We start from the raw sequence: 17,576 nt of genomic DNA on the forward strand, positions 1-17,576 counted from the left end.
TATGGACAGTTAGTGACCCAGAGCTCTCAACTTGCCTTGTGTCTGACATGAGAGTCACACAAAATCAACATGTCACCCGGGAGGCGGAGCTTGCAGTGAGCTGAGATCCGGCCACTGCGCTCCAGCCCCGGCGACAGAGCGAGACTCCGTCTCAAAAAAAAAAAAAAAAAAAAAAAAAAATCAACATGTCATTTTGGTCAGTAAGAGTAATCAACTCATCAAATTGCCTTCCTGGAACAAGGGCTGGCCATAGAATCCTGGAACTACCCCATAGGCATGAGTCTCTGGTCTCTGGTGGACCTCAAGCAAGGGGAAAAACAGAAACTAGGCCCACTGCCAGCCCACTGGCCAGTCTCAGGCTTTGGATGGCAAATTACAAAACTGTAAGGTAGGAGCTTCTGCCAACTGGATACCATACAGGATCAGTTCCAAGTTGGGGCACCCTGCCCAGATGGCACTGCTGACCCCAGCTGGTCTTAGTATCGGGGGGAGACTTAGAAACTAGATTTAGAAATTAGGAATTCACTCTAAAGAAGAGGTAGGGGTGTGTGTGTGTGTGTGTGTGTGTGTGTGTGTATAGGGACAGATAGTAAAGATTTTAGGCTTTCAGGCTCTATGGTCTTTTTTTTGAAGCTACTCAATTCTACTGTGTACAGAGAGAGCAGCCACAGACCTTATGGAAATGAATGGACATGGCTGAATTCTAATAAGCTTTATTTATCCAGGCAGCAAACTGGATTTGGGCCACTGGCTGAAATTTGCCAAACTTTGCTATAAATCATGCAGCAAAGGGTCCAGCCTTTCCTTGCCTAGTAATGGTGGAATTACAGGATAGGATGACAAGTGCATTTGTAATTTTGTTATATATGGCTAGATTCCCCACTACAGAGCTTTTATTCTGTTCTACCACCAGCAATTTTGTCTCCCTACAGCCTTGCCAAGGGAATGTTTTATCCAGTTTTGAATTTTGCCAATCTGATAGGTAAGTAGTATTTCAGTGTGATTTTAATTAGCATTTTTTTGAGTGGTATTAAAGATTTTTTTTTTTCTGTGAACCATCTCTCCTCTGGTTATTTTACTATTGGGTTGTTGGTATTTTTTCCCTTGATTTATAAAAGTTCTTTGTTTGCTAAGGAGATTAACCTTCAACCTGTATTTTGCATTTGTTGGATAAAGTGTTCTATAGATGTCAATTAGATCAAGGTGGATGACAGTGTTCAAATGCTTGAGATACCTAGTAGTCATTCAAGTAGAGTTGTCTGGCAGGTATTTGGAAATACAGATTTAAAACTCAATTGAGAGGCTGGGACTAGATAATTTTGGAATAATCAGTACAGATGATATTTATAACAATAAGATGGGTAAGATCACATAGGAAAAGAAAGTAGATAGAGAAGAGATGATAAAACTGAGTCCTAGAGCATTCCAACATTTAGAGACTGAGAACAAGAGAAGCAAACAGCAAAACAAACTGAGATGGGGCTTTTAGTAAGGTAAGGAAAGAAAGCGAAGGGCAGACTTTTGGAAGCAAAGTAAAGAAAATATTTCAAGAAGGAAGGAGATTCCTGTTAAATGACTTTACAGATTAAATAAGGTAAGAATTCTTATTAGAAATTGATCATTGGATTTGGCAATGTGGAGGCTATTGGTGACTTTGACAGTGAAGACATGTTTTTGGTAAGGAATTTTAAGAGGAAAAGAGTAATTTTGTATGAGAAAGAATCCTGAGTGGCATATTTTTGTCCTAACATCAAATGACTGGTTATTTAAGAAAGAGGAAGTAGAGGACAAAGCAAAAAAGCTAAGCGTATCGAGTGTCTGAGTAAATCATGATAAGGTTTGTGAAGAATGAATTTATAAAAGGAATTTTTGTGTAATCATGTTGGTTACAATTAGAAGGGAATTATTTGTAAGTTTTTCTAAGGATTGAGCTTTGATATTAAAAATACACTAACACAAAATTAAATTTTTGGTCGTCTATGCTAGAATAGCAAGGTTTTCTCAAATTATTGATCTGCTCTTAGCAAAAATTACAAGAGATTTTTATTTTTAATTCTAAAATCTGTTTCTTAGCAGCCATTTTCTAAACTGTAGACAATTTCTATTTCTGCCACATTTCTTCCTGACATTCATTTAATGTCCCTAGTTTCAGGCTGAAAATGCTCTCTTTATTCGGATTGGTAATTTCACTTATCAAGGTAGAGTTTTCCTATTGAAGCTTCTCAGATCTATTTCTCAGAAGTTCGACTTTGGCTGTATCTAGGTACATGTGATTTGCAGGTCATACCATCATTGCCTCCTGTTCTTTCTCTACTTGAGAAGGACTGAGATGATCTCTCTCTCCTTCAACTTTTTTCTCATTCCTTAACTTTTTTCTCCAGCTCTAACTCTGTTATTATAACCTGACAGTAAGATGCTTATTGAAGGCCTGGAAAATTAGTGTTTTCTTCTAGTATAACTTAATTCTGTTGGCTTTTCTTAATGTGTCTGAATTGTTCCATGTAACCAGGAAACTTCTGATGATGTTACTAAGACACATATATTCCCCTGCTCAAGGTACTGGTTTTCTTGTTTACATTTCTCTATAATATGGTATACATTCATAACCTTGGGCACACTCTTCCTGTGTCTGATTAAGTTCAAGTACCCTTTCATGAGGTTTGACTTCCAGATTATCTAAATAGGCTTCCCATAAGGAGAAGCAGTTACACTGGAGGAGGTTTTTCTTTATCTTTTTGGTAATTGGCCTAAAAAGCAAATATTTTATATTTTATCAAGATAATTTCCTCTTGTCTTCATTTTTATTATTATGTAGAAAAACTGAGCTTTGAAAAAGTTGCTTTTTTTTTTTTTTTTTTTTTTTTAATTTATGAAACTTCCTGTGTTGCATTTGAAGTCTTTGGATTATCAGTCTGGTTAAATGACTGGCTATTATTTCCCAGTGACCTGTTTTGATCAAGTATTTTGAACTTTTTGACATCTTTGGCAGGCTTCTCCAGGATCAACATTCTAAATTAAATCTTTTTGACCTAGAATTAACTTCAGGATTTTCCATGTGGGCCGCTGGAGAGCCTCAAAGGATGTACCTTTCATCTTGTAGAGACATTAAGTGACTAGGCTTGCTTAGTAAATTGTATGGGAAGTATTGTCAAATGATAAGTGATGCTAGGTTTTCTTTCAGTTACATTAATGGGCATGTTATTGATATGAATGGCCCCAAAATGTATAAAACTCTTAGAAATCTAATATCTTCTTGGCCATAATTCTGGTTATTATATTATATGCCACAAAACAACCAAATTTCCTTGTCAATTGCTGATTATAATGAACCAAAGTCAGATTTTTAATCATGACTATTGTAAGTCTCTGTCATTCACAATTATTGTTTTGATTTTTCTCCAAAAGCATTTGCAATTAGTTTCATGAAAAATACTCTAACAAGTACTCTTAAATACAGATTTCTAATAACTGTAAGATCAATGGACCACATAAAAAATTTTCAAAACACTAATGAAGAAACTGATGGGTTCATAAAACCGATAATCAAGCAAGACAAAAATTAATTACATAAGATTAAGTAACTGATGAAGATGTTTTCATGTTTATTTGAAACATTATTGGTTCTTCAATGTTTTATTTTCCGGATTTGAGGAACTTTTTTTTCTTAAGTTATCCATATTTTACAGAAATTTGGTAAAGTATACTTGTGTGAACAAAGATGGAAGCATTTGCTTTTCTACCTACTTGATGCCTCCAACATGTGGGAACAATTCATGGTTATTTGCATAAATTCAGTAAAAATCTGCTTTCTATAACTGTATACAATGAAAACACTGGTTATATTACCAAGGCTTTGACTGATATAGATTGGAGAATGTGCACAGAATGCCTGACTTCAAGGGTTCTCAGCCTTACGGTGAATAAAAACTCACTTCCTGGCAGGCTCAGGAGCCTTAGGACTATAGGTAACATCTAAAGTCTTCCTTAGTTTGGCTTCCTCAAGAGGTTTTTATATTTGAGGTTCCTGTGTGATCAACATAGGCAGAAAAAGTTATGTTTATAAAGAAAAAGCTATAATATATCTGCTATTAGATTGTAGCTCTGTGCACTGTTTTCAGGTTCTTATTTACCTATAGAGTAGACTAGATCCTGAATTCTTTGATATTCCTCTAATCCAACTTTCTTCCATGGAATTACTAAGAACAGGAACTGCTCTGTTCCTAAATCTCTATAAGCTGAAATGATACATTTTAAGGAACAAGTCTTGTGTCTGATGTATGGGCCACACAAAAAGTTCACCAAACTGCCTAATGCCATAACCAAAGATGTTCAGACTGCAAACAGGATAAGAAATTGACATTTTCATGCTGTAGACAGCTTTTCCCAAGATATTGGCACAAGACTCTATATCATAACAAGACCCTGACCTCCCTTACTGCTACCTTTTTCACTTGGCAGGATAATGGTGTAATTTAAATTTCTTAATCAGTAGCTTCTGCCAGTAACTAGACAGAAACTAATCTAAAAGATTCCTTAGCCCACTTATTGGGTGACTTTGGCAACATCCTTAATACAGTTAGTGCTCACCTTTTGCTTTAATTCAACCCAGTCATGGGATACTAGATGATGAATAGCTTTATATTATTTATTGGCTAAATAAGAAAATGTCTGTGCTATTGCAAATATTACATGCTGTACCCGGATAAATCCCTCTGGGAAAGTTGAAACCCATATAAGCAAAATAAAAACGTAGCCACATGGTTACAACAGGTCTTACCTAATTCCCTATGGTCATTTCCTTCATTCAATTGGTTGCCTTTAAGCCTAGATTCACAGCTCAAAACCAATATGCAAACTGGGATTTTCATATTACTATTATTTCCTTTTTAAAGTTTGCACTATTACTTGTTAAATTTTTGCAGAAGTAGAACTCCTAACAGAAAGCACTTTGAGACAACAGCAAACGACTATGGAACAGAAAAAACTGAACTTAATAATGGACTCCAGATAGACTTAGCCTGAGATCCACTCCCTGCAAACCTCCCTTGTTGCTCAAATGTGGATAATAGGGTTTTGACACTGACTCCTAGCCACCATTCACTTCCTCTAACATAGGACCAGATCAGCAACCCAGGACAGGCCCATCCTGGCACCAGGGGATATCAACACCTGAATACAGGATGGTTGGTCAGTGATGCTTTTGGAGAAATATCTTGATCAAAAGGGGGAAATGTGAAACTTGTCAGAAACATAATGGAGTCACTTGTGTTAATAAAACTCTGACAAATAGAGCCAGAGAAGGCTGTGAAGAAAGGTTTCTCATGCATAAATGCCCAATAACAAAAACCATCACAAAAGACTGCAAAAACCACAACGTTGTACAAAGGCCATTGCAACCTTACACACAAAAAATACTTCTGTGAGAGTATCTGCCCAGCAAATGCCTGTTCAACCTCAGACTGGCATCATGCTTGCTATCGATCCTTGTAGCCAAGGATAATTATCTCAAAATAACTCATAATCCTTCTTTAAAAACATCCTCCTTCCTTTACCTCCCTGAATATGCAGGTAGTTCATATGCAATGAGAACACTGTGGCACGTGTATTCACATTGCAATGCCTATTCCTGAATATCATTTCCTTTTAGAAACCTTATCTCTGTTTACTATCTAGGTTGACAACAAGTTTGGTTCAGTAAAGTGCTGGGGACAAAGACCTGTCTCAGAAAGTAAAGTCATTAGAGAAATAGAGTAGGTTGCTGGGTAGTTGAGGGTTAACTTGATATCTGAGGTGATAAATTTAAACATCTGTCAGAGGAGTTGTGTGTTTTTCATGAGCCATATTGAGCACTCAGGTACAGGCAAAACATAGAGAGCTGTCTTTATCCAGAGTTTGTGTTCTGTCCTGCCAGCATGAGAGAGGCAGTTGCAGATGTATGGATTGATGAACCAAGCAATGTAAGTTGGATAATGAGAGGAGTGAGGAAATGAGGAGAGTATTTGACCGTCAAAAAGTAGTAAAGCAATGCATTGGAGGTATCATATGTATACATAAATTACCCCAGTCTCCTCTGGGAGATTTCCACACTGGCTTGATGTTCTCTAGTTCATCAAGAAGTAAGCATAACAAGACTGGGTAATTATTTCTTAAATTTTATTCTTATTTGAGTTTAAAACAATTCAAAGATGGCAGAACCCCATTATAAATGGGTACACTATACCATAGATATAAGGCAAGGAAGCCCAGTTACTGAAAGATTTTTTTGAATGGCCTTTATTTGGCCACATCATTGATAGTTTATGGTGTGGAATTTTTGGACATCTCCCAGAAGATATATTACCATAAGTTTCCATTTTATCAGGTTCTAAGAAACTTTATTTTTGAAAGAAAAAAAATGGGGAAGAAAGAAAAATGTTTTTAAAAGTGTTATCTGTGTATAAATAAAGTGGCTGATAAATTAGTGAAAAGGAAGAAGTTTGGAAAGCAGAAGTTTTTATGTTGTATAAAAAGACAGTGAATTAACACTACTTAAGACTAATACTAGATGACTGTTGTGGGTAAATGAGTCATTTTATCTGTTGCTTACTTGTGTGAAGGCTTTCAAAAGGTCAGTCATAATTTAAAGGAATCTACATCCCTTTTATAATCAGTGAATTGGTAACTAATTTTTTTTCTTCTATTACATGCCTTTTAGGCATTTGGTTGCTCTCACCAAGGTTGGGTAGCAAAAGAGAAAGGAGACAGAACTCTGTCAGTCATTATATTTATTTAACAGCATTTATGGCAAATGGCCAGACCTGGGCAGGGTGGTAGCAATGATAGATTTTACAAATTAAAGCATTGTTCTTTATTTCAATATTTTCATTTACCTATATTTTCCTTGTCTTAGGACTATGAATAATTTCGAGCTGGCAATACTCACCATCAGGATATAATAAATGGAGATTTCTTTGTCTGAAATTGAAAAGATGTAGTAATACTCTATTGTACTTGTAAAAATTCTGTTTTTCCAGTTGGCTTCCTCTCGGTGAAGTAGTTAGGTAGTCCTGGTATATATGGAGGGTCATAAACATGTCATAGAAAGAGTACTGGCATTATGAAAACCTGGATGTTAGGGACTTCACAATTTGGTCATTTTGCAGTGGTACAATCTTAGAAATGCAAGTTCTCTGAATGTCGGTTTCCTCTGCTGTAAAATAGACATAGGAACATCCATCTGACATATTTCACAGGTACTACTGTGAGTATTAAATGATATTGTGTGCTGGAATGTGTACTGGAATGTGTAATACAATAAAGTTGTTGATTAATGCTTTTCAAATGTAGCTTGCCCTGTATATTTTTTAAAAATCAAAATAGAAATCATTGGGAAACGTAAATGTTTATGAATCATACAGTCAAAATGTAAATAATTTACAAATGCTTTACAATAAAATCAAAGATATTATTCATGGATTTTTTTTAGGTAAAAAATCTTTGCAGCTAAATATTCATCAACTTAAACTTATTCTTTCTTTTATAAGAATGTTCACTATGTGACATTACAACTCTCCAAAGGAGAAATTCTATAATTAGTTCAGTTCTCTGCCTTAAAAGTTTCATTATAAGGCAGAATGGAATAAAGTTTAAAAATAAGCAAAAATATATAACTCTAAACTACAGTACCTTCATTTAAAAGAGCTTAACAAGAATACTTTTCCCAATATATTTATAAACAACCTAATATTTGTATAACACAAAGTTACAACTTAAATCATGATGATCAAAGTTAATGTGCATTTTGATGCCCTTATCAGCTTAAATTATTAAATATCTAACGGTCTTGAGATTGAATTTTAAAAAATGAACTACACCTGCTTTAAAAACGGTTACCTATTCAATAACTAAGGTGTTGGTCAAGTGTTTAGAATATAGGCCAGAGTTTTAGAAAAAATATTTGAGAAATATAGTATATATGATAGGGTCCCATGTAGAAATAAGCCTGTACAAATGGATGTTTAAGCATGAACAATAATTGAGGTAACCCACCAACTTCTTTTTTAAAAGGGTAAGTCATGGGCTTCTTTAAAAGAGCAAATGAATCACTTGCTCATTTTAAATCTCCTATCTTGATTATATTAAATAGTACCACTTTTTAAAATAAGAAATTATTAATTACAGTGTAGGTAACAAATTAGCTGGGCGTGATGGCACATTCCTGTAATCCCAGCTACTCAGGAGGCTGAGGCAGGAGAATCACTTGAACCCAGGAGGTGGAGGTTGCAGTGAGCCAAGATCACACCACTGCATTCCAGCCTGGGTGACAGAGCAAGACTCTGTCTCAAAAAAAGAAAAGAAAAGAAAAGAATATAGGTAACAAATAGTAAATTCTGGTCAGTAGCAAAATTTTTGGACCAAATGACAAAACCATGTCAATAAAATGTGTTTAAGAATAACTATATTGCTGATATTCCAACAGCACTATGACCTTTGCTATCAACAATCCAAGATTTAGTTCTTCATCAAAAGTCTCTCTCTCTCTCTCACACACACACACACACACACACACACAATTTCTCATACCGTCTTGTCTCTACAAATGCATCTCAGGTTATCTTCTGTTTTTGAAGATTACATTTTTTAAAACACTTCAACATTTTTCCAACAAATCAACGATCAAAAAATAACCCACTGCTCTCATTAACAATCTCTCAAGATCACTCGATGTTTAAAGGTTAGCCTGACAAGAACTTGCAGAAATGAAATTGAATTGGCATCAGCACAGGGTAATTTTAGATGGAGGTAAAAGTGAGTTTATCTTATGCTCAGCAAAACATATTTAGGTCAGTTTAAATATGAGCAATTGGTAAATTTATCCTCAGTTAGCATAGTGGTGGGCATTGTTAATACGATTCAAAGCTTGGTTGGGCACCCTTCGCTTTATAGTATGCCTGGGATACAGCACATCTGTGAGACAAGAAAGGCTAAACTAGAGCTCTGCTTCTTCTAATCCTGCATTACAAATTAAATAATACAGTACATTTCTGCTATGTTTGTGGTTTTAAAATTATTCACTATAAACATCCTATATTCTTCCCTAATTAATTTCAGAGCTGGAGCTTATATCTATGTCTATGTCAAATTATTTATTCTATGAAAAGCAGCACAAATACTCTTCATTCTGGTTTTGACACAAATTCCTTAAAAAAAAATTAAGGCCATTTAATTGAATCAGGGCCAACTGAAGATTACCCTGGCAAAAGTCAAACCACTGATTTAAGAGTTTTGAAAAAGAGCCATAAGTGGTTGTCGTGTATTTTCTTCATTGGTAACTTGAGAGCAGTTTGTAGAATTTATTAGTCTCCAACATCTCCATCTCGATCTCCAATAAGCCAAAGAAAATGAAAACTTAAGGCTAACAGAGCTGTCCCGAGCAGATCACCCAATGCTGTTAGGTAGGGGATAGAGAAACTATCCGGGTCCTTTCCTTTCCTCCAGAAGTGATGGACCATCCAGTCAGCAATCCACAGCAAGGTAAATACCTAGAAAAGAACACCAGAGATTACTCCTGCTGCCTGGACATTCCTAGCCCATGAAACATGGCCACAAGCCTAAACCACTGGCTTCTGGAAGGAACCGCATATGTCTAAGTCAAGAACCATGCTTGAAAAGAAGAAATACTTAGTTGACAAGAATATCTCCATTTCACAAGAAAAAAAACAGCATGTATGTTTACAGGTACTAAAATTTTTCTTGAACTTTTCATATAGATCTCATTCTAGCCTAATAGCCATAATAATTTTGATATTTTAATAGCATTGTACTGTTTCCAAAAGACTTTTTCTATGTGATAAACCTGTGAAAAAGGACGATATTATGAAGAAGGAAATAAAAATTAAAATAAGGAATTATTTAACAGTCTCCTGCTGCAGGTATATCAAATAAAATAAAGATGGAAAACTGACCATTCATTTACTAACTATAAGGCCATTTGTGACTTGCCAAGGAAAATTTCAGTTCAGTAGTAAGACCAATAACTAGAAGGTAAATGCATTTAGAAATGGCTCATCTATGTAGTTATAGATACATAGATATATCCATAAAATGGAAATAGTTTAAAAGACTATTCAAACATGAAGGTGTTATATATAAATATTTTCTAGAATATCAGGAATATAAAGACTTTTGTGATGCTTTGAATTTGGGGACCAGATAAATGATTTTTTTCTTTGATCCACCTAGAGTAGGGAGACTTTCTAATTTTCAAATCCCTGAAGCAGTGAAAGAAATCTGGGACTAGAAAGGATAATGTTCACTGGTTTTGGACAAGTTGGCAAGTATAGCACAGTGGTTAAAAGCACTTCTTTACGGCCCTTCTCTATTGTCTACTAGCTGACTGTAGGCAAGTTACTCAACCTTTCTGACTCTGTTTATCCAAATGAACATTAAAATGGTACCTACCTCGTAAGAATGTTGTGAGGATTAAATAATATACTAAATAATTCAGTACTTGGCACACAATAAACTTTCAATAAATGTCCGTTATTAGTCTATTTTAACAGTTTTATTCTTATTACTATTTGTGGCCCCTCAAGTATTGGGAACACCTGGTATGTGCAGGAGGAAGCCAACCCCAGGTCTAGGGTCTAGGCCAACAGACCTTTCACTAACCTGGCAAGTAGGCCGTGGGGGTGAGGCATTTGCCTGGGGACCTAAACTGCTGCGTGCTATCATTTTAGCTCTAACACCTTTACCAGGAAGGAGAGTGGCTTGTCCAAACGTAGGAAGACATGTACCTATTCCAAATGCATGAACTTTACATGCTTTGGACATCTGTCAGAGGTTGTACTTTAAGCCCTATTGTCTTTTGCATGTGGTCAGTTCTTTATTAGTGTTTCACCGGTAGAGACTGTTTTGGAATCATATAAAGTTTTACCAGGACAATCTGTTTTGGGTATGGAGGAAGCATGAAATATTAGAAAGAATCCTGGACTTGGAAGTTATAAAATCTGGATTTGATTCTCAGTTCTGCCTTTGGGTAGGTTTCTTACCACTCTGAGCCTAGCTATTCTCATTTGAGGAAAATATGGGGCCTAATATTTGCCAAACTTACTTTGAAATAATAAAAACTTTGGTTTAGGGGGATGAAAGGAAAGGCAAAAAGGCAGCATGATGTCAAGTTCCATCACTGAAAGCAAAATGCACAGACTGAAAGACAGAGAGTCATCCCATAAGACCCCCAGTGAGCCAGGCCACATCTAGACTCTGTTTTGGATGCCCTATTTTCAGAGAAACTGGTTCACATCTGCGTCTTCAGTACCTAGCAAAGTGACTAACCTAAAAAGTAGACAACATCTGATTGATGGAATGCAAATCAGCTGGAGACAGTGTCATATAGGAGATTCCTATGAGAATAAGAATTGTTTGTCCCGGGCAAGGTGGGTGGGAGAAGTGAACCTGAGACAAAGGTTATGTCAGGAGACACTAGGTTTCTAGTATGTTGCTTCAGAGAGTAGAGTGTTAGGTTAAAGAAAAAAAGACCAAAAGCAGAACTTAAAAAAAATTGGCTATCTATAAATAGAACAAGTTATATAGTAAACTCAAAATTACTGAAGTATATGGAGGTTTAATAACTACATTTGCTGATCGAATAAGTAATATATACAGGAAGAAACAATTGTTTTTAAAAGAATGAGGGTAGCTAATTTCCCTGGGATTAGCAAGAAAAATAAATGAATAAATTTATATTCTATATTATAATATTACATGTTTACATATTAACAATGTGTTAAATATATACTTATATACACAAATTTATATATGATACATACATCATTTAGTAATTTCTTATATAATATGTGCCCTGAATGATTTTTCTAGACTAAGGTTGGCAAACTACAGCCCATGGGCCAAATTCAATCTGCCACCTGTTTTGTAAATAAAGTTTTATTGGAACACAACCCATTTTATTGCCTATTTAGTTGATTTTTTATTCCTTGCCACATTCTCAGGAAGTAGGTAGGCTTACTATTCCTAATGTTCATTTGGAGAAATTGAGTCGGAGAGGTTAAGTGGCTATGTAGCTGTCACAGAGCGCATATGTTCCACTAATCCTCTGACATATAAAAAACTTGCTGGCAGATTGCAGGGTTGAAATGTGTTTTATCTGTTTTATATTTTAAAAGATTCTGCCAGAAAATAAAACCAACCTTCTTCAAACAAACAAACAAACAAACAAACTAACTAAGGCAAAGTCCAAGAAACCTGCCCATGATCACACAGCTTACAGGTGGAGTCTGGTTCAAATTCACTGAGTCCAACACTAAAGCCAGTGTTCTTAACCATCACTACAGTACCTTGTTTTAGTAAAAAAGAACTTTACATTATGAGAACATAAACTGGTACAACTACTTTGGAGAACAATTTGGTAATATCTATTAAATTTGAAGATGTGCATCTCCTTAATTCAGCATTCCTACATAGAAATAATGTTTTGGTTTTCTTTTTTCCTGTGCCACTGGGGAAAAATAAAATTGTTCATGGTCAAAGGATACTAGCTCAGGGGCTCTGCTGACTCTAGGTCTCCCTGTTGCTACCCCAAGGACTGAGAAGACCAGTATCTTGGTGTACTTATGGAAACCATACAGAGAAATTCTTATAAAAGCATACTGAGAGATGTGCAAGAATATTCACTACATGTCTGTTTTAAGAGCAAAAAATTGTATCTGTTGACACAGACTGGCTAAATTCACTGTTAAGTCACACAACTGAACACTATGTAGAAGCTAAAATAAATGAAAAATGAACTATATAAATCAACACGAATATATCTCAAAAGCACAAGTTGAATGAAAAAAGTGGAAGACTATGCATATCATTTCAATAAAGTTTATAAGTATAAAACTATGTTATAGATATATACATTTGTAGCAACAGTATAATAAATAATATAATGGCAAGAATAGATGCCCATTTAGAAGGCTGATAACTGTTAGGGAGGGATGAAATGAGCTCAAGAAGGGATACACAGGAGTTATCAACCATATATATGATGCATTTTTATTTATTTTGAAATATTTGCTTCAGATCATTGATAAAGCTGAGTGGTAAATACATGGTTATCTTATTTCCTATTACTTCCTGTATGTTTATATTTCATAATTTAAAAAAATGTAAACAGTTGGGTTAATGGTAACTCACTGGCCAGGGCCACATGAGCTACAACTTAGAATATCTACTGAGAGGGACACATGAGAAAAGAAGTCAGTGTGTCCTGTAGAATCCACGAAAGGTTTGGACTTGGAAGTACCAGATGGTGCTGAGGCTGAAAGCAAGGCTAAGGCCAAAAGATTACTTAAATGTCTGTGTGTAGAGCTAGCTCCACATTCACCATTTCTGCAAACTGTCCTCTCCATGTAGGAAAATAGAAGGATGTTTTCTGGAGAAACTGAGTGTTAGAGACTCAGGACTCAAAGACACTAGAAACTATGAGGTACTAGCTGAGAATCGGGGGTAACTGAGAGTCTGCATACCTAACCAGAGTATTCCTCCAGATTCATATTTTGTTCTGAGAACAGTCAGGAAGAGAGGAGAGTAGATGCTCACCTTTGGAGGCCCCCAGTTATATGGCCAGTCCCCATGTCCATTAATGTAAAGCATCCAGTCAACAGCCCACCCCTACTTCCATGTTACTTAACCTCTCCATGTCTCAGTCTCCTCCCTGTTCAAGACAGAGATGTGATGTGAATGTTAAATAATGCAGAATGGTTAGAACAGTGTTTGGCACATTGGAAGAACTTAAAAAAGATTTGCTATGATTTTTAAAAACAGGTTATGAAGAAATAAGAATCTGATTTTTTTCAACAGCAACACTGGGAGACAAGGAGTAACATCTTCAAAATCCTGAGAGGGAAATATTTCCAATCTATACATCTGTGCCCAATTTATCAGTCAAGTGTTGAGAGTAAATGAAAGGCCTTTTAAGACATGCATGTACTTAGAAAATATTTCTCCCATGTTCTCTTTCTTTGGAACTTTCTAGAAAATGTGTTGAAGGAAAATGAGGGCTTGAATCGAGAGAAAAATGGAATTCAGAAAATGGAAGAGGCAACGTAAGAGAGCAGTGAGAGAAGGTTCCAGGATGACAGCTGTGCAGTGGCCCAGGGCACCAAAGCCCGAGCAGGAGAGTGGACTGCTCTGGATACGAGGTCTCCATGATAAAGGCAAGTGGGCAAATTATCTGATATAATAAACTTTGGAGGGGCAAAACACTAATTTAGGCATGTGATAGCTGTTGATGGAGCACCTGCAAAAAAAAAAATTAAGAAATTTAAAAATTCAGGCTAGGCATGGTGGCTCATGCCTGTAATCCCAGCACTTTGGGAGGCCAAGGCAGGTGGATCACCTGAGGTCAGGAGTTTGAGACCAGCCTGGCCAACACAGTGAAATCCCATCTGTACTAAAAATACAAAAATTAGCCAGGTGTGGTGGCACAGACCTGTAATCCCAGCTACTTGGGAGGCTGAGGCAGGAGAATCACTTGAACCCAGGAGGTGGAGGTTGCAGTGAGCCGAGATCATGCCACTGCACTCCAGCCTGGGCGACAGAGCAAGCCTCTGTCTCAAAAAAGAAAAAAAATAATAAAATAAAAAATTCAGAAATGTAGAAAACTATGCAAGTGGAAAAATATGGTAATTATCTCCAAAAGAAAATTAAAAAGAGATAAAGAGAAAGAAAATAGAATACACTACATGGCTCCGTGAGAAATGACATTTATAAGTCATAGTAATAAAACCATTTATTTAAAAAAGTTTGAGCATTACTACACTAGGAGGATGGAAGGTGGGGAAATAAGGCATAGGGCAAGGTAGCAAAATCCTCGTCTACCACAACTGGAAGTCAATAGATAATTTCTCAAGTTAATAAAGCAAAATTAGCAATCCAAACAAAATATGGGGATAAATAACAAAATAAATAGCTAAAGGAGCTTTGGAGGACTATTAGTAGTTAGAGTTTTACACACACACACACACAATTTAAATATATATGTATATATCCATATAAATACAAACGGGTTTTTTGTTTTGTTTTGTTTTGTTTTTGAGATAGAGTCGCGTTCTATTGTCCAGGCTGGAGTGCAGTGGCATACTCTCAATTCACTGCAACCTCTGTTTCCCAGGTTCAAGTGATTCTCCTGCCTCAGCCTCCTGAGTAGCTAGGACTACAGGCGTGCACCACCAAGCCTGGCTAATTTTTGTATTTTTCGTAGAGATGGGGTTTCACCATGTTGGCCAGGCTGGTCTGGAACTCCTGACCTCAGGTGATCTGCCCACCTCGGCCTCCCAAAGTGCTGGGATTACAGGCTTGAGCCTCAGCACCCAGTCACAACTGGCTTTTTAAAAAATTGAAATAGAATAGAATGGACTAGAATAGAAAGTAGCATGTGTAAAAAAGTAGCACTGTAAGGGTATTTCATAAAACTTTTGTTTTAGCTATGAATTTGCACATATTTATCTATGTATGTATATGTTTCAGAATAAACATATTTCTTACAAGTGCTGTGGTCAAAACATAAGAAAGCTACTCGGTCAGGCATGGTGTCTCATGTCTGTAATCCCAGCACATTGGGAGGCCAAGGCAGGTGGATCACTTGAGCCCAGGAGTTTGAGACTAGCTTGGGCAACAAAGTGATACCCTATTAGCCCCCTGTAGATCCAGCTACTCAGGTTGAGGTGGAAGGATCCCTTGAGTCCAGGAGGCAGAGCTTGCAGTGAGCTGAGATCTCACCACTGCACTCCAGCCCGGGTGACGGAGCAAGATTGTGTCTCAGAAAAAAAAAAAACAAAAACAAAAACAAACAAACAAAAAAAACTGCTCATTTAACATACTCATCTTACATGTTAGGTTGTAGGGATCTAATGTATCAATCCCCGAAAGAAGAAAACCATGTCTTCTTTCTGTTTGGTCCCTTGGTTTCCAGCAAAATACTTATACATGATAAATGAAACAAATGTTTGCTATTGAAGAAGCTCTATCACTGAATAACTGTTACTGTCAACAAGTGAAAATTTCCTCATCTGTAAAATGGGGTTATCATTACCTACCGGATGGGCTGATTGCCAAAATTAAACAACATATGTAAAGGGCTAAGCAAATGCTTGGTTTAGAGTAAGTACTCAGTAAATATTGGTGCCATCATCACTGATACATCAATTATTACACTGTCTCAGAATTCATGGACTTTATTTAAAAGATTGTTGGAATAGAAGTCTGGTTTCTAACACTAATCAGTCATATGATTTATCACTTCTCTGATCCCTCATTCTTTAAAACAAATAAATTTATGTCTTCATAATCTGTTCTAGCTCTAAATTACAGAGGTAAGAAATTTCATTGTGAACTACGCAGAAATTGCTTTACTCACCTTTGTGATATTCCCTCTCTGCTTTTGCACATTTACTTATACAATATGAGTAAAGTTCTCTTCCCGTGCAATTTATTTTTAAAGGTATTGTGATGAGAAAGTTCAAACAGGTTTAAATTTATGCGTTTTTTGCAAGTTAACAAAAGACATCAGTTTCCTTGGAACTCTGTGTGTAATAAATTATTAAAATGACAATAAGTGGCAGACACTTCTTAAATGCAACATTTTTTGTTTTAAAACTAAATGATAATTTAAGGAATGCATGCTTTTCCTTGGGAAAGCACATTGAACACACCAAGGGTAGACTGTGCTTTTATATCGTCTGTTCTTTATGAAATATGCATAACCTCTCTAGGTAAATATGCCTTTTGAAAAGGCAACTTTGTAACCTCAGCTAATTATGCATGTTCTAAATGTATTTCTTGGAATTTAAATAAATATATAAAGTACAAAAATATATATTTGCTTTGGACGATATTGATTCTTTCAGCCAGCTCCTTCTTTGAGCTAGAATCAACATTCCCTTGTGTTAGCATCCCCTTAATGCCTCAACTGCCAATAACCACCTTGTGTATAGTGTGAAGAAAGATGATTTCTTTGGGAGAGGAATGCTTAGAAATATGATACAAATAAACCCGAGAAGTAGCAAATTAATACAGTTCTTCCTAAACCCTAACTTTACAAAGGTTGAATTCAGGTCCCCTACAAAAATATGCTTCCCTAATCCAGGTTTCCAGGCTGGAAACCCTACTCATTAAAATCTAATATTTAAATGTCTGCTAAGAATAATTTAGGATTATCAATGAACAGGAATTCAGTCTACTTCTTATATTCAGATATAAGCATCTTTTCTTTGGCTTGAACTATTTCGTTGGGTGGCAGGTGGGGGAAGGTGGGAAATAAATGGTGTTGTTGAAAAGAAAACTAATGTTTGATTACCTTTTTCCTCCTGGGTACTATAGTGGGTATTAATATCTGTATTTTCAGAAGGGAAAATTTAGATGCAGAATGGTGAAGTGGTTGCCCGGTAACACAGCTAGCAAGTGGTAGAGTCAAATCCAGGTCTGTTTGATTCCAAAGCCCGCACTGCTTCCCCCATACCACATTACCCCTGCTGCGCACTGATGGGGGGCAGCCGAAAAGGAGAAGGAAGTGTTTCTACTTGTAGATATGA

At 36.2% G+C, this 17,576-nt stretch overlaps 1 protein-coding gene across 9 annotated transcripts in view; it reads right to left on the minus strand.

Annotated features, from left to right (window-relative positions):
- Positions 1-6,749: 6,749 nt before the first annotated feature.
- Positions 6,750-17,576, minus strand: part of SLC41A2 (solute carrier family 41 member 2) — a 143,432-nt gene continuing 132,605 nt past the window's right edge. For all 9 annotated transcript variants that reach the window (XR_012420556.1, XR_012420557.1, XM_045365828.3 and 6 more), the window contains one exon: positions 6,750-9,521. Coding sequence is in view for 7 of the 9 variants with exons in the window: in XM_045365828.3 (XP_045221763.2) it covers positions 9,336-9,521 (186 nt within the window). In the remaining 2 variants the exon portion in view is untranslated. The remainder of the gene's footprint in view (positions 9,522-17,576) is intronic.

This window comes from Macaca fascicularis, chromosome 11 (assembly GCF_037993035.2).
Source record: "Macaca fascicularis isolate 582-1 chromosome 11, T2T-MFA8v1.1".
In the NCBI taxonomy this organism is placed as follows: Eukaryota; Metazoa; Chordata; class Mammalia; order Primates; family Cercopithecidae; genus Macaca; species Macaca fascicularis.